The sequence below is a fragment of the Actinia tenebrosa genome, unplaced genomic scaffold (genome assembly GCF_029948245.1).
Source record: "Actinia tenebrosa isolate PJP-AT-01 unplaced genomic scaffold, QUT_ActTen_1.0 PGA_scaffold4__44_contigs__length_22323623, whole genome shotgun sequence".
Taxonomy (NCBI): Eukaryota; Metazoa; Cnidaria; class Anthozoa; order Actiniaria; family Actiniidae; genus Actinia; species Actinia tenebrosa.
The window spans coordinates 12,521,964-12,540,133 of record NW_028292581.1 but is presented as its reverse complement, the minus strand read 5'-3'; the positions used below and the strand labels follow the sequence as shown (position 1 = coordinate 12,540,133).

Below are 18,170 nucleotides of genomic sequence, written 5' to 3'. Positions count from 1 at the left end.
CTCTGTAATATAATGTCAACCGCGTTATTGAAAACTGTTGAAGAAGCAGCTATCATTACTTCCATCGTTGCGGGTATTGGTTGGGTTGGTAAGAAAGTGCTCAAAGAAGACTTTACTGAAGACCCAAGCAAGAGCTTCGCTAATTTCGCTAAGATGACCGCTGCCGTTGGCGGGGCTATCATGCTAAAGGATTACCTACGGAAGGAAAAGTACCTGCCAACGACATAACTCGTGAAAATCCCTGTGATTTTCTAATATATAATGGCTAGCGTGGTCGCAGGTGGAGTTATTGCAGCCTTAGCATTCACTGGAGCTAATTATGGTGGTCAGTATTTAGATAGATTAGTTAGAGGTGATCGCAGGGGAGATTTGGCCGCCGAAAGGAAAAGGCATGATTTAGCGCTGGAGAAATATCAGCGAGACGTGGCGGCTTGGAATGAAAAAAGACAAGCTTACAGGGATTGGTTGGACAAGAACTACCAAGACAAGATGCAGGCGGATAAGAACTTTGAAAATACAGACTACGCCTTTAAACTTTATGCGCAAGCACACCCCGCGGCATTAACGGGGTTAAAAAGGCCTCAGTTTAAGAATTACTATCAGCCTTCTAAGAAACAAAAAGACAATGAATTGGTCTTTGTAGGAGTCGCAGGGCTGGCCGGAGGCGTAGCTTTGGCGTATCTGCTCTAACGAAGGGAACTGTGTTTCCTGAAATATATGATCGTCTTTTTGGAAAGCGACAAGAATAACTTTACCACTTATCTGAATCCCCCCATCAAAGCCCATAAGGTTAGGCTGGTTAGTTGCTCTTTGTACAATTCTTGGTATAATTTAGTCAATGCCTTGGTCACTGAGCATAAAGGCGGCGGCAATTATCAAGGCGTATTGCTGCCCGATGGACATTACACACCAATCACCCTTGCTAAGGAATTAGCAAAACACGGTTATACGCTCACCACAGGATTGCCGCACGAAATGACCTTCAAACATAATATGCCAAACTATTCAGTAACTTTTGGAAAGTCTGACCCATTGGGATCTTTATTATGTGCCTCAGGCAAGACAATTACCGACACAGCCATACCTGTGAAATGGAAAGTCGCATCCTCTTACGAAGTCTATTGCGACTTGGTCCATAGTTACAACAATGGAGAAAAGTCTTCTCTTATGTCCAAGTTTCTGCCCAAAGGTAATCCATTTGACCCAGTAGAATACACTCCCATTTCTTTGGAATATGATTTGTCTAATTTGGTAGAAAGCATAAACATCACCATTAAAGTGGACGGAAAGACGGTGGATTTCAACGGGCGAAAGATCAATCTTGTTTTGGAATTCATATAATGGGCCGCGTAGAGGACAAACTCAAAAGGATTTACTATGGACCTGAAGGTTATTGGAAAGGAGCGTCAGCTATCAAGAAACTCGCTGACCGCGGCCAGGGTATCAGAAGAAACGGCTAAGAACTGGCTAAGAAAACAAACCCTCTGGCAGGTCTATCTTCCCGTGCCCAAGTACATTCCCAGGCCCAGCTTTACCGTAAATGCCCCTAATGAAGTTCATCAGGCGGATTTGCTTTTCTTACCGCACGACAAGGTGAGAAAAAAGACCTATAGGTACGCTTTGACCGTAGTTGATATCGCAAGCAGATACAAGGACGCCGAACCCATAACCAGCAAGGATTCTGGGGAAGTCGCAGAAGCCCTAGGTAGGATTTATAAGCGCGTCTTGAAATGGCCTAAGCTGCTGCAAGTGGATGCGGGGACGGAGTTCATGGGCGTGGTTACTAAGACCCTGAAAGACCACAGCACTAAAATTAGAAGAGCCGAAGCTGAGTACCACAGGGGTCAGAGCATTGTCGAAAGATTCAATAAGACCCTGGCTGAGCGTCTCTTTGGATACCAATATTGGAAAGAGCTGGAAGATCCCTCCAAACGCAACAGGGAATGGACTCAGAGGCTCCCCCAGGTCATCGTGGCTTTGAACAACGAGGCGGCGAGGGCTACGGGAATAAAACCCAAGGATGCTATGAAGAAGAAACACGTGGAACACAAGTCCTACGTCAGAAGTTCAAGGGCGGTCTTCCCCCATGAAAAAAAATTAGGTAATGTCACGGTCCGATATCTCTACGGACCGGGTGAATTAGAAGGAGGATCCAAAAGAGCTACGGATCCTAATTGGTCTTTGGAAACTTACCAGATCCGAAGCGTAATAGCTAAGAAGGGTCAGCCCATCTTGTATTATCTTCACGATGGCCCCACACGTGGGTTCGTCATGGAAGAACTGCTTATCGTGTGATGTCCGAATGCTATCGTATGCACTCCGTCATCACACATCCATCGCTTACCGTCAAATGCAGACAGTGACACCTTCTCCTGCGTGACGTTATGTATCTGATGACCATAGCTGCGCAGGCTGTTCATCTTATGCCGCTGTTCCTTGCGTGTTCGTAATACGTTGAGGTAGGACTCGTGCGTAATGTCCTTCTTAACCACGTACTTTTTTACGCCTTTAGCTTTCTTTTCTACGCCGTCTAACTTTAGCACGCTGTACATCTTTGGTTTCAGACCCACGTACTCTACTATGGGTTTTCCTAACATTTCGTCTTTCATCTTCCCAATTACCTTCTTATTCTTCGCAGAGTAAAGGAAGTGCTCCTTCGGGTAACCGCTAGTGTCGTACTCGTCTATGTCGGGGAGGCAGTCTTTGTAAACGTCTTCCGTTTGCACTTCTAGAATTAGGGAGTCGGTGTCTGTGTACAGGAGGCGACAGCGGTCTCCGTACTTTGGCTTAAGCTTATCGTAGTAGAACTCGTACATAAGCAGCTTCGATAGATCCAGCACCGTAAAGCCTGTGTAAACGGGCTTGTTTAGTAAGAGGTTTGCCCTTTTCATGTGAATCACGTAGAAGTTCAGCATTTCTACGTATCTAACGAAGCCTGGCTGTGACACGTATGCTTCTGCTTCCTCTTTGGTGCTGACTATTTTTACGCTTACGCGCTTGCGGATGTTCTCCATCGTCTTTCCGAACACGCTGTTGTTCATCAGTTTGAAGAGGTTTTTCTCGAAGTCATTTTTCGCTGCGGTACGCTTTTGCGTGTTAAAGTCAATGTAGGGACGCATCCAGGGTTCCTGCGTGAATTTTAGGACTCTGTGGATCTTCTCTACGCGCATTCCGTGTCGCACGTAGAACTGCAGGTTGCGGTAATGTACCACATACTTCTTCTTATCCATCAGGTTCATAGTTAGTTTCCTGTACGGTTTGTAACCAGGGCACATTTGCTTTTGCAGCGGACTTAGCTGCTTAAATGGTATCTCTATCGCTTCTGGTGCTAAGGGGAACTCATTGTGTTCGTCGTGCAGGCGCTCTGGGTACTCCAGATCCACTTCTAAGACGTAACCCTTGTCTTCCTCCTTTCCTACCTGCATGTAGAAGTCTATCGGCTTCACTGGATCCCATTCGAAGTCTCTCACAGGTAGGTACTGTGACATTGCCCAACCATAAAGGTTATTCGCATCCAGGTAGTAAATGTATGTGGTTGGTTTCTCTGGGTCGTGCTCTACTAAGGGGTTGTTTGCGCGGGCGTAACGTCGGCTGGGTCCGCATACGCCACCACGAATACCGTCTTCCATAAACCGATACATGTCGTACTCCGTTAGGAGATCCAACTGCGCATTTGTCTTCTTTAACAAAGCACTCCAGCTGAGCCCAGGAGCCGTGTAGAAATTAGCGGGATCCAATCCGTAATATTCCATAGCCATCTTTCTGAAGCTTTGGAAAACATCTGCAAGCAGCACTACGTCAGACCTTAGGTAGATGTCGTGGTAGTCCCCCATGTTCTCACAGGAGTACTTTTCCCACACGTCTAACGCATGCTGGTACTCCTCATCCTTTATACCGGACTCGTTTAGGGTGCTGTAGAAGCGATCTTTGGGTGGTAGGGACTCTTTGAATCGATCCCAGGAATCCATGTATTCGTATGGGTAGACTCCTTTCCTTTCCGCGCCATATTGACTGGAAATGGGAAAGTTGGTGTTATACTTTACGAGGTTTGCTAAGGAGTCCGCCATAAACTGCTGCGAATCTAAGAACTTTAGCTTACCCACAGTTACGGACATGTAGCGCTCTTTGTTGTTGGGTATGCATTTGACGTCGGAGCCGTCTGTTCCTTGTAGTAGCAAATGGGAGTCGTAACCGCGGAGGTTGTGAAAGAACACCGGAATCTCCATGTCTGGATTTACTTTGAAGTTTATATTGCATTTCCAATGAGCCGCTCCTCTGTATTTACCCGTGATGTGGCAGTGATCCCTAACCTTATCCACATAGAAATCCTCAACAAATGCTTTGTGGCAGTGAATGCAGTGCGTGGAGGGCTTTCCCGGCTTCTCACCTTTCTTAGCATACTTCCCGCATTTAAAATGAGCTTCTCCTAGATACTTTCCATCTTCATCCCACGCTTTCTTGGCTCGTCTTCCAAACTGAAGAAGCGTATGTTGGCAAATGTGGCATTTTTTTGCCTTGTTAAAAGCCTCCTGGTTCTCTTTGGTAAATTCCATCTTCTTTGGACGTCTTAATTGTTCTCTAATCTCCCCCTCCTCTTCTCGCAATGCTTCTAGAAACTCATTAGCTGCGTTCTTACCTCGGTAAATCACAGGAGGGTTTGCTTTACCGTCTGATCTGACTACTATGTAACCAAAGGAGCAGATCTCGTGTAATCCTACCTTATTCGTAGCACCACGTTTCTGCTCTTCCTTAGTTATCAACGCTTCGAAGTCTGCATATATCACGTAAGGCACTTGCATCTGCTTTTGATGGTCTGCATATGAAAGCTCTTTGTTGGTGGGTATCTGGATCCGTTGCGCCACTTCTTCGACTCCGCGGCAGATCTCATCGTGTTTCTTTAGGGCATTTAAGGATGTAAATGACAGTAAGCAGCAGTCGCAGAAGTACTTTTTGCCTTTGTGCTTAGTATGTCTGTAGAATAGTCTGCTAATGTGTTTAACCCATGAGTAGTGTCCGCCGTGGTAGAATAAATGTACGCGCTCTCCTTTACTTTTTGACAGAACTAACGGTACTATCGTCTGCTCTCTGACTCCGTAAACGTTAATTGCTAGATCGTTTATTTCCTCAAATATGGGGATGTCTATCAACTGCATAGGAAATTCCACACCATCCCACTCTAAATCATCTGTGGGATACTTACTTGTCCTACAGGGATCCTTCTCTGCTGGATACAGTGCAGACCTGATTGCCCACATAAAGCATCGATTGTCTTCATTCTTCACGTTTACAATAGCCTTCTTCCTTTCTACCCACGTTGGTAGCGGTACGTAACTCCCCCCTCGTATGGGTACGTACCTGGCCATACTTATCTCTATTCCTTCAACCTCCTCTACTGTCCAACCCGATCCTTCTTTCGTGTAGTTAGACAGCGACTCCATTATTGCTTCTAAGGCTTCACTGAGTGACCTATCCAGATTCGTGGATTCTAATATCACTAACGACTTTGATCGCAACATTGCTGTCGTCATTACCTCGTCTTTTGACAAACTTACTTCTACCATTATGCTCGCTTTCAGGGCTCCTAATTCTTCTATACCTTTTCGGAGAGTCCTTTTAACCTTCCTTTCTGACTGACGCCAAAACTGTCTAACGTCAATCTCACCGTTACCGGGTATTGACACCGTGCTGAAGTTGCTTTGGGATTCCATCTATATAATAGGAAATATTTTATACCTAATACCAAGCACTTTTTAGGTCGTCGTAGTCGTACTCACAGTCCTGACAATGCCAAAACAATTTAACCTTAGTCTCAAACTTCTTACCACATCCACAATCATAACTGCTCATACACTTCGTCTTCATTTTCAAATGCTTTTTCAAATCCGCTTCTTTCTTAAAAGTTCTCTTACATTCTTCGCACTCCATATATAGACTAACATATTTAAGTGCGCTGTTGCCCTCAACCACACTTGGAGTGGGGGTCGTCCGTAGGTGGATTTTTGACACGGGTCTTGCCCCGTGTTGAGATTGCGCTGGAACCCCCATTCCCTATACTACTACTGTAGTTTTCAAAATTATGCAAGGACGTATCCCAGTTAACTATTTTTGCACAATCTAAACACCAATTCACCATTTTCCATACATCGGTTCACTTATCAAACACAAAGCGCTCAAGCTAGGCGCCAAGGTACTATTTAAAGGATTATTCAAATTTGAACCTTGCAACCTCGACTGAATGCTTTGTTTGACCAGTGAGCCAATGTATGGAAAATGGTGAGTGTCACTATGTTATTGGAAACCTCAGTGACAGGGAGGAATAGACCCCTTGCAATACGTCGTCAAAACAGCTCAATTTGGAAGACAACAATAGGTGTCCAGTTGCCTTATTTCACTATGACGTCACTGCTTGTTTATGTGGGGGAGAGAGAATCGCCAAATCCAATAGAAAATTCAACAAAATTTGCTCCTAGCGAAACAGTTTAATCCAAAATGGCCTGGTTTTCAGATATTATATGTGTTAATATGTACTAAAAAATATTCTGAGCGTTTGCTGGCTATTCTACTTCGCTTCGTGGATTGATACGGGTTTTAGAACAATTTTCGGTGAATTTGCGTTGATTTGACCCTGTCCGACGACCATGATCCTTTGTATTTAAACAATAGATTGTTGAAGATTGTTTTGATGTGAGGTCATAGTGAAATAGGGCAATTGTCAGAAGATGAAATTCTTTTGTGTTTCCTCCAAATTGAGCTGTTTTGCCGTCACATACAATTAGTCTATTCTATGAGAATATCCACATTAAATGTACAGCTGAAAATCACTCAGTTTATTGTCGTTTAGAGGACATGTTTATCATGACAACCTGTGTGCAACAAAATATACAAATGACTGTATTAATGATAATTGATATTAATATTATGAGACCATTATGTTAAGTAATATTTATATAATAAATATCTCTTTGAGATTTAAAAAAGGTTATCAAACTCACATTCATCGTAGAAAAAATAATAAGGACAAAAAACCGCGATAAACACAAACAGAATCTTTTTTATAACACTATTGTGAAAATTTAACTGTAATAATTTAAATATTTCATCCTGTATTTTTATGCTTACGCTCGGCGGCTGTATTTGAAAATAAATAAATATTAAACTCACTAAAGCAAGTCTGAATGGAAAAAGTATCTATGTATAACATTGGAATGGCTTCCACTCCAGCTCTGAACCAATCACAACGTAAAGAAAGATACACTGTCCAATCATGGTTCGAGGGCGAAAGCCCTATTGACAATTTATATAATTTGATAATAATTAATGATTATCTATTTTATAGATTGAAAGTAAAAACATCAGATTACACTTTTTATTCACTCACGGCTCAGTTAAGATATATTGTAAAGCGATGGTTGCAAACTTTGAGATCCATTTAGCATAATAGTAATTTTTATTTTTTAATACAGCTATTTAGGAATAAGATTCTTTACTTGGAACATATTCAGTTAGTTTGGTTTCTCATGCGTTACGTGTACCAATACAGCTCACGGAGCATGATTCAAAGTCACAGAACCAACTCAAACGAATCAAAGTACGCGAAACCACAGCTCATCGGACGTTTCATGAATTTTCACGTTCATATGTTCTAATATACTTGCATGCCCTAGCTGACTTGTATATTATGGATCGACTGAAGTCAATGGGATCTGTTGAGGGCATTTGAGGGATTTGCAGTATTCAACAAAAAAGAAAAAGACGAAAGACGCCTGCGGAGGAGGCTATATCTCAACTTAGTTGTGCCCTAACAGTATAGATGGACCTCCTCAAGCATAATGGGACCGTTTGGGAGTTAGTCTTCGTTAACATCTAAATCTCTACCAAGAGAGTTGGAAGTATTTACTGGAGTACTTCATACTCTCTTGCTCTACTTAGCTGACTTTTGCCCTCACACAGAAGTGGACTGAAGTCTAGCATGCCAGGAGGAGTTGTATTAGTGGACTACCTTTAAGTCAAACTTCAGGTGCAACTCGAGGGGATATCTGAAACATCAATAGTAGAGTATAAGCGTTAAGAGATACCTACAAGAGATTTTCAATATATCAGTTCGCTGATCAAACACGAACCTGTAAGGACCTGTATAGTGTCCTCCGCAGCGTCATTAGTTTCGCTCCCAGGTTCTCAGGGGCCCTCCGTGAGGATCTGGGACCGAAACTACTAACGGCTGTGGAGGAGACTAGGACCTGTAAATCTATAAGATTAATGAACTAATATAATGATAACAATAATAGTCCTCGTTTTAAGAGGGTAGCACTTAAATTCACTGGTTAACAATCTGTTCAATAAGCGAGTTGGAATTTAGAAGTTGATTTTTGCAGGCAGAGGGAGAAAAACCTTTGGAGCAGCGGGAAAACCCACAAGCAACTCGACTCACATATGACGGCGAGTCGCGGGGATCGATCCCACGACTACAACAGCGAGATACTAGGCTGTTACGTTTTGAACAGCAAACTCATGTAATGGGACGTATTCGCTAAGCAAGGCTATGCAGAGACCACACTTACCCCAAGGAGATTTCTAGGAATATATCCCAGTTGTCCTGAGCTGTTCTTTGCCCACCACCATTCCTTCTCGTTACTGTCTCCCCTTCTTAACACATACAGCTCTTCCCCGCACTCGAAGCTCAGTTCGTCTTTTTCATTCGCGTTGTATGCAAATAGCGCGTACACTTTACCATCAAAAGTCATTCCAAAGTTATCTTGAATATCTGGTAAAAGAGGAAAGATTGTGTGAATCAGAATGAATGACAGGCTGCAGGAGATCCAACGAAAGGAAAACCAACAAAACCCTAAACGTTTAATTGACAAGGAAAGCCAACGACATATTGACCGAATAACCGACCGACCGACTGACTTGTAGAGTCACTCATAGAGCACCCGACTGAAAATGTCTCTGTCTGGCCAATTGGCTGATTGGTTGATTGACCAACTTGCTGACTGTTCGTTAGAATCAATGACCGGTCACCGGACCGATCGAACTAGCGGGAGACTGACAGAATCGTATTGCTTGCTTTCAATCAATTGATAAAAGTTTTTAAATCTTATTATCTGCTCCACATGGTGGTCAAACCCTGACCACCATGTGCTGTCAACCAGAAAGAATTCTATTGAAAACTTGCGATTCAGCTGATGAACATACCGCATGATACATGAAAAGAAGTGAAGTGAAAGCCAGCAATTGTAGCATCATCAATCCAATAGACCTCCTCGGCTGGGGTCCAACGTTTTCCCATTTCAGACCATGTTTCATTTTCTTGAGAATAAGATTCTTTGTTTGAGTTGTATCCATATTCATGTGTCTTTTCATGCGCAACCGTTAAACAAAGAAATGATAGTCTAGGAAAAGACACGTGGTCTGAAATGAGAAAACATTGCACCCGAGCCGAGGAGGGCCACTTTCTTACCTCGGAGATAGTCAACACACTCTTTGTAGCCAGGAAGAGATTTCTCACAGCACTGCACGGGAGTCTTCTTCTGCAGTCCAGTGGTGGCAAAGATACAAGCACCATGTTCAACCAAGTACTTTATGACACTGATGTTGTTGTTGGCAGCTGAGCAGTGGAGTGGAGTCCTGCGGTAAACAATAAATATTCGAGAAATTATACTACAAAAAGAACTTGCGTGCGAGCGCACGTTAGATGGCAGTGCAACGAAATTCCATTACTCTCGGGAATTGAATTGACACACCGATAAAGTGGCCTGTATATAGCCAAGTACTTACCACCCATGTGAGTCTGGTAGGTTAACATCACATCCATACTCTACCAAGAACTTCACCACGGAGTCATGGTTACCACAGACAGCATTATGCAATGCGGTTATACCATCATTGTTAGCTAAGCTTGGATCATCTACCTGCGTGGTCGGAAGAAAAACATTTATTATCTATTTTTAATGAATAATATTTAAGTACTTTTAAAATGACTAAAATTCCATATGAATATAATGAAATGTAAATATCAATTAAACGTGTTCACCAATGTTTATTATAATTGGTTACCTTGAAAAAGGCCAAAATTGGCAATCAGAAAAGGTAAGCCTCCCCCCCAAACCCCAAATCCCAAATCAAAGTTTTCAAAACGTTTACCTAAATCCCCAAACAATTTATAATCCCTAGAGAACATTAATGTTCTCAGGAAAAAAACAGATGAATGTAGTCCCTCTTTTGTTTTCAGACCCTTCCTATAGATACTTAAGGAATGGATCATAAAACAGTAATGATGAAAAAGTAAATTATGGATGGATCATAAGTAGCGTGCGCATTACTCGATGGACGCACAGCTACTTATGATCCATTGTTTTTATAATATAGTCAAGTCAACAAACAAGAAATGAATACAAAATATTGACTTTATTCGTTGATCATGCCCTAAATTCTCCTTACGCACCTTGCGTAAATGAAAAGCACAAAGGCGCCAAAAACAGAAAGACAGTCGTTTTGAAAATGGCAGCTATATTATAATCCTACATTAGTTAATAAAAAAAACAGTTCCCTCAAAACCTAAATATCCATTTCCTTTTGCTCAACTTACATCTCTGATGACACGTTTTACTTGTTCCAGTTCCCCCTCGACTGCAGCGTCCAGTAGTACAGCATGAGGATCAAGGATCACGTGACGTACTCTCTTCCTCTCTCCTGACGTAGGCGTTTCCTGGGGACCTGGTGAACTAACTTTTCCTTTATCTGTATCACCATATTTTTTCTCTTCTGTTAACGACGTACTATGAACGTTCTGTTTATTTGTGGGCGTAGCTCGTAATTGGCTGGAAGTGGTTGTCATGACACTACTTCCCGGGTCCGCTGACCGCGATGAACCTGGACTACCCTTTTCAACTGTGAAAGGTTCCTTAGGGTCGATAGCTATAACCCTAGCAGTTCGCATTCTGTCTTGTGATTTACCATCTCCTTTAAGGATATTTATATCTGTGAATTCAACATTTTCTCCCCTCGTGTGGTCAGATATCTCTGGTGTAGTTGGTGTTGGATGTATTCCTGACGACGTTAGCGTGATTCTAACCTTAGTAACTGCCTGAGATGAGCTAGTACTAAATACTGGGTCAGTGTTATCATTTTTTTTACTTGAAATTTCCTCAGAAGATAATGCCTTACGAATAGGAGCAACGGGAAACTTTCTTTCTTGACTTCCATAACTATGTCTTTTTGTTTGATTCTGATTTGATTCTGTTCTGCCATCCTCGCCATCGCTAGATAAAATATCTCTAACCGGAGAAGAAGCAAACACCATAGCTACAGAAGGAGAGCTTGTTTTCCGAGTTGGAACTTCAGTTGTGTTCGTCTTTTGTGGAACAAACGATGTCCCCGTAGGTTTAACCATAAAATTGACAGTCTGTTGGGACCTTGTATGAACTTCTTCATCATGAGGAACTTCTTGTTGACTCGCATGTCCTTGTGAATTTGTCTCGTGAGGAGACTGCGACACACCCAAACCCCTTCGACTCGTCGTTCGACCAGACTCACTTAGTGATATAGCCATAGACCTAAGCTGTTGCAAAGATGTTTTTACGTTTCCAAATGGAGAATTTGAATTGCCCGTTGTAGTCTTATCTCTACTAAAGTCTTGTGTACTTGAGGGTGAACCTTCCACACTGTTCGACAACTCACTGTATCCTTCACTCTCATAATAAGATTCTCGAGGTTTTTCATAAGAGGTACTAACAGACGACGTCTCTAGCCCAGTAGTCTTGGATTCCCTGCTTCTCAACGCATTTTCTGGATTGATTCGAAGCTCATCATGTCTACCTATAGTTCTACTCGTTGAAGATGTCGACGAAAACGAAGAGAGTGAAGATAAAGAAGACGGAGAACTGAGTGGAGACGAACCGAATGGTCGATGATAAAATATATTATCAGTTGCCTTCTCTGATTCCCGACCTAATGACGTTTGTAGTTTCATTGAACTGTTATTTATCATTTCGTGTCCTCTTGTGTTCATAGTTTCAACGTGTTTTGGCCCCATTTCTAAAGTACTTCCCCTCGACTCATAAGAAGATTCGTTAAACGCGTCCTTCTTGGCGCCTTTACGATCCTTAGATTCATTTTGAGCCGCAACTTCCGCCTCAAAAAATGTAGCCAGCCGCGACACGCGAGATTTGCGTCCCTGTTTGGGAGAAAGAGGAACTCCTTGACTATTGGAACTGCCATCTATTGAAGACGTCTTACTCGTACCAGGTGACAATGGCTCTTCTTCCTCTACTAGTGTCTCTAAGGGCCTAGAATTATTCTGCCGTGAACGATGCCCGCTTATACTCATGTCGGAGTCGTTGTAGTTTAAGCGTACTTCTTCGTCATATGTATCCTTAGTATTGGCGAATTCACTCCAATCAAATGATTCCCCATTTTCCCACAAACCGTTTTCCATGTCAGACACGTCCTGATTGGCTGTTCCATTCCTGTGGTTTGTGTTGGGCGTGGAGTGCACATTCCCTGCCCTTTTCTTGTGCAGTTCTTGAGTCAGTTGGTCGATTTGTGAGTCCAGTTCAAATAGTTCTTTGTGTTTTTCTGCTAGAAGTTGTTTTTGTGCCTGCATTTGGACACTCTGCTGATGGTTCAGCTCATTCCTTGTCTGCAAAGAAAAAAGACGAACAATTCACCTTCTGGATTCGTTTTTAACTTATAACTACCAGCGGCGTGTCGTATTTTACCGTAAACATGCACGTTACGCGTTGTGATTAGCGAATGAATTAGTTAAAGACAATGTAAAGTCATTTCAATGTTATGGCCCGGAGAAAAAAACCCTCGAAGCACAGGAGAGATTACCAAAAAACAATTTGAACCTACACGACACCGAGCTCTCTCAATGCTAAGCCACCAGTGCTTCCCAAATACAACATACAAACAATGCTTAACATACCATGAGTTCCTGACGCAGTCTGTCCACCTCAATCTCTTCCTTATTTCTTTCATTCTGGTTAGAGGCGTTCTTCCATTTTTCTCGCTGTTCATTCAGTTGTTTAGTCAAACCTTCAACTTTAGCAGCAGCTATCGCTAGTTCCTGTTCTTTGATGGTAAACAGTGTTTCCATGGACTGCAGTTCTTCGTCTATGAAAAAGAAAAACATATGATTACAATACATGAGTACTAGGCTATGACTCAAGTCTGTAAGAGATCTAATTGTTTTAGTAAAGAATGAAGTCTGAATTGGAAAGTCTTAAAAATCACGAGGGCATGCCAAGCCAAGATTGCGTTCAGTGGAAACTTCAAATCTTTTTACAACCTCTGGGCTGATCAAAGTCAGGGCATGGCTAACTTACAGATCGCACCCTGAAACAACCTTTGGACTGATCAAGAAATCAGGGCATGGCTAACGCACAGATCGCACCCTGAAACAACCTTTGGACTGATCAAGAAGTCAGGGCATGGCTAACGCACAGATCGAACCCTGAAACAACCTTTGAGTTGATCAAAGTCAGGGCACAACTAATTCACATATTTAACTTGAATTTAGCTAGAATTTAGGTTTTGCAGAGAGTGGAACTTGTAGAAAACCCCTAGAATCAAGGAAGAGACCTAACAAATTCTCAGACTAACAAATCCAGGAATCGAACTCAAGACCACGAGGTGAGAGGCGAGTAAACTACCGCTACGCCACCCTTGGTTCACCTTGAATAGTAAAAACTTACCCAAAACACTATTGTTCAATCTGTAGGCTTCAATTTCGTCCTGTATTTGCCTTAGTTCTCTCATTTTCATGTCCTGTTCGTGTATCTGAGTCTCCAACTGGTCTATGTACGTACTTCTGATTTTATGACGAGTTCTCTGTTTAATCTCCTTCAACTGTTGTTCTTTCTCAGCTAGTAGTCGTTCTTTCATCTCTATTTCTTGCTGCTGTCTAACTGCTAACTGCTGAAGATCTTCCAGTGAGTATCTTTCACTCATGTTATACTGGAATATGTAAAGACATGATGGTTTAGCTAAGACTGGGCGAGTGGAAGCCTGCTCACACCTTTAGTTGTTGAAAATAATTGATAATGAAGGTGGCAAATAAATAAAAAAGCTACAGAAAGCAATTTGAAAACGAAAACCACATAAAGGGTCAAGTCTTACCCTTGAGATGCCATGGTTCTCATGCAAGCCATTTCTTGCTACCATAAGTGTAGAGCCTATGTTGAAAATCATACGATAACAAAAAGAAAAAGAAAACTTAAAAGAAAGCAAAAATGAGAGGGAGTCCCAGATTTTGGACCTTGTCTCCTGGTAAGTTCACCTTATCTCCAACATTATCATCATATATAGCTTAGGCTGCGTTCATGATGTATGACAGAGGGGGGGGAGGAGCAGGTGAAATTTAGGGGGGATCGGAAAAATTTTTACCAGTAAAATAAGGTGGTTCGAAAAAATTTTTCAGAGAATTTGGGGTGATAGATAGGGATTTGGAGAGATTGTCCAGAGATTGAGGGGGGATAGTTATTTTTGGGGGGACTTCAAGGGGGGTGTTAAGAAATTTTTTTTCATTTAAAGATTTTCCCTGCCCCCCTCCCCCTCCCCCCTCCCCCTCCCCCCCCCCCCCCCCCCCTCTGCCATACATTATGAGTGCAGCCTCACATTGACCTTTTATATTGGTTCAACCATCTTTGAACCTGAAAATGTTGGATTGTTGTTGCACTACACAGCTAGCCCACTGTGTTGCCATGACCCTTCTGTATGAAGGGTCTTCAGAATTGAATACTAAGGGGGTTGGCAGCCCTGGAAACTGCACCCTTGAAATACAAATGCAGACTTATGACAGCTCTTATTTGCATAGCTAGAATTTCTAAAAATGTGGTTACAAGTCAAAAAAGATTTCATCTGGCCAAGATGGGGTCCTGATCAACCATTTTCTTTTGAATAGGAATTTAGATAAAGAGGTAATCTCACCTGAAATCTGTGGTACGTCTTCTTCTATGATTTGAATTCCATCAGTGACTGGGACCATTAAGTGTGGTGATAAAATCTCCTCATAGGGTCGTAAATAAAACGCAACCTCTTCTAGGTCGGTATCCCACTCAAGTAATGTACTCTGAATTAGCTCATCTTCAGGCACAAGTCGTTCTATTAACATGAACAAAAGTAACTTAATTTGAATTCTTTAGAATTACTGCTATTTTTAGTAGAGCGTGCTGCGCCAGTATCCCATTAAAATAATGTACTCTGAATTAGCTCATCTTCAGGCACAAGCCGTTCTATTAACATGAACGAAAATAACTTAATTTGAATTCTTTAGAATTACTGCTATTTTTAGTAGAGACCTCCGCTCTCCAGAATTTTACTGGGTAGAGAAACGTTTGAAGTCACCAAATCCCACACCATATAACATTCTTTTCAGCATGTGAACCTGTTGGAGTTAGTGCTTGAACTTGCTTTGACTACAGTTGAAACCAAGTTAACATTTCTCATAGTTTTGTTTTATAAGATGAGATTTAGTAACAGTGGAAGGCCAGGGAAGGAACTACAAGCCTGGAAAAGCACTTGTGGTTGAATTTATTAGAGATATCATTGATTAGATTGTAAAAAAATGTAGGTAATATGATCACAGGTTATTTTCCAAGCTCTGTTTTTCCAGCTTTAACTTGGTTATAAAAACACAGTCTTATAACAAGTTCACACACTCAACTCCACCAAGTTCACATCAAGTTCAAGATTTTCTGAGTTCTCCAACTGTAAAATGGACAAGCAGTTGTTCCAGCTGTAGTCTATGGTTGATATTACAGCACATGATTGCTGAATGCATACCTGTATATTTTTATTGCAGTAGTTAAATTGTCAATAGTATGTGTGGAGCCATACAATATTAATTCACAATAAAATAGAGTTTTGGTGGACGTCAATCAAAGCGTTTCCATGACACTGTTGAAAACACAAAGGGCAAGTGTCCTGGAAATGCCTTTCAAATATTAACATCCAACAAACACTATTAATATGAAGATTCTGCATATTCTGATCTACTGAGAATGACTGGAAACTCTATTGTATTTTAAAGACATACCACATCCCTGCCAAACTTCCACAAGACAACAGTTTGTCTGTCTAATCTGTCTTTGTAGCCTCTGTACAATGTCTCGGCATTTGGTTGTTGGTGATACAAATATTTCTGATATCCTGCCATTATCATCCAAGTGGACCTTTAACTTCATCTGGAAATAAAATAGAGCCATACCACTTATTTATCTCAAACAATAAAACAGTCTTATTATTTAACCTAAAAATATCAATGGGAAATATATAACCCCTGAAAGGTTCACACAAATAAAAGTACTGTCAACCACCCCTAGCACTTGGACAAAGGGAGTACCCCCACCCCCATCCCTCAGAATATCACATGACCCGTTCCAACCCACTTCTTAATAATGGGAGGCTAAATTTAGAATGATAGAATGGGATTTTATCTTATTACATAGTGTTGCACCAGGAAAAAATTAGACTATTAATGCTCAAGACTCAATGAAGTTGAGGTTTTACTTGTATATATAACACATGGAGAATGGAGACAAAGCTTAAAGCACAAATCAACAGTCTGGAGAGAAAAGCAATATTGTAGACTGAGTGTTGAAAAGATTTCAACACTATCATTGCTGTAAGCAACCTTAAATCTAAACCTCCTTTTTCACACTATGATAATTATTTTACTTTTAATACTAATACTAATAAAAATTATACAAATGAACCATCACGACTCCAAAAGAATGCATGATGATAATATCTGTGCATTTTCATGTTTCAATACCGTATTATTGTTATAATAAATTTATATAACAATGCAATTGTCTAACTTGTGTGGTGTCAATCCAAATAACCTATTCCTAATTAACCTTGGTTAAGCAGTTATTTAACCAGGGCTTTATGAGGGAAATAAAATGAATACCTGTCTATCCTGTATAAACAACTTTTATTATGATTGGAAAATTTACAAGAGCGAACAAGGGCAATGTCTATTTTTGTAAAATATTAAATTAGCTAACCACAGCTTACTCAAGTTCTAAAACCAAGAATCTAAACAATACTTTATGATCAAGAATGACATCATAAGCTTGAAGTAATTAGTTAAGTTTTGGAAAAATAACTTCAATCTATTCCTTCTAATCTTGGATTTTTATTTGGTTTAAAAATTGATCTAAAAACTATCCAGAAAAATACTAAACCAACAATCTAAATTTACAGATATGTAGAAATGAGAAAACAGCTGGATACGAATAAATTAATTAAAACCAAAGCAAAGCAATAATAACAATAATGTACATGGCAGATGTCTTAATAGGAATTCAAAGATATATTCCATCAATGAAATATAGTATTTTCTCATAAATCGATTCTGTTTGATATTTGATCGAATGTAAACCAAAAACCTAGACAAATATTTCACTGCAATATCGAATTAGGAAAGAGGTGCTAATTCGAAAACATGAATAGCTTCCATTATTAGAATTGAATATATTTAGTACGAAGATCTACAACAAATCATTCTTTGACAGCTAAGTTATAAATTAATTCTGTAAACATGGTCTTGTTTTCTGAGTCACTCTATCAAGTGTAGTAGCTCCTTACAGATGTAAATATGTCTTTTAGTTTGATAAAATAAAAATTAGGATACCATTTCAGAGTAAAAAAGTTTTCCAAAAGAAGGTAAGCCATTTTAGCGGCACACGACGTCGATTATGAGCTTAATCACCAACCCACAGAACGCATTCGGGTAAAAATAATATACAATACTTGCTCACAATGATGCTATCCTTTTTCTCACACTTCAACCTGGTGCTCCAAAAGCTCTTGTACAAATGTATCAAATGGTTGACCTAAACATTTTTGGTTATAATCAACGAACCATCTCAATGACAAAGGAAGATGTACTTGCTATACACTACTGCCACCGGCCAAGCATGAATTTTTAAAACAAACTACTTAGGTTTCTTAGGTTGTCAAATTCTTCTAAAAAAATTCCCAAAATTGCCATAGAATGCATTCAAGAAATTTCCTACACAAGGGAACATGAAGAATAGTTATCTGTAATGAAGTTTTGTTAGTATTTAAGAGTTTATAAAGGAGTTCATTGACGACTTACCCGTCCACGGGCCGCCATGTTGTTTACCATCCAGCATGCTATTCGAAGCTACGTTCCTAAGCAA

The 18,170-nt window shown here is 40.8% G+C and overlaps 1 protein-coding gene across 2 annotated transcripts; it reads right to left on the bottom strand.

Annotated features, from left to right (window-relative positions):
- Nucleotides 1–6,806: 6,806 nt before the first annotated feature.
- On the bottom strand, nt 6,807–18,127 carry LOC116302597 (apoptosis-stimulating of p53 protein 2). 2 transcript variants are annotated; one of them, XM_031711943.2, is made up of 11 exons: nt 18,107–18,127; nt 16,037–16,184; nt 14,929–15,102; nt 14,119–14,174; nt 13,695–13,956; nt 12,926–13,113; nt 10,586–12,637; nt 9,775–9,908; nt 9,458–9,624; nt 8,559–8,761; nt 6,807–8,036 (listed from the first exon to the last, which is right to left on the bottom strand). In XM_031711943.2, exons 1-11 carry the CDS (start codon nt 18,122–18,124, stop codon nt 8,007–8,009), a joined length of 3,432 nt encoding a protein of 1,143 aa, XP_031567803.1. In that variant the 5' UTR covers nt 18,125–18,127; the 3' UTR covers nt 6,807–8,006. The 2 variants fall into 2 exon arrangements, with proteins under 2 accessions (XP_031567803.1, XP_031567794.1); XM_031711934.2 differs by lacking the exon at nt 18,107–18,127 and having other exon boundaries at nt 16,037–16,205.
- Between the last annotated feature and the right edge of the window lie 43 nt (nt 18,128–18,170).

What these genes read in the sequence shown, in the direction of transcription:
- LOC116302597 (XM_031711934.2), bottom strand. Translation starts at nt 16,205, where the DNA reads ATGGCTCTATTTTATTTCCAGATGAAGTTAAAGGTCCACTTGGATGAT. An exon ending in ATTGAACAATAGTGTTTTGG is followed by an intron (nt 13,114 to 13,694) that starts GTAAGTTTTTAC and finishes TCTTTTTCATAG; the next exon opens with ACGAAGAACTGCAGTCCATG. An exon ending in TAAAACGTGTCATCAGAGAT is followed by an intron (nt 9,909 to 10,585) that starts GTAAGTTGAGCA and finishes CCGACCACGCAG; the next exon opens with GTAGATGATCCAAGCTTAGC.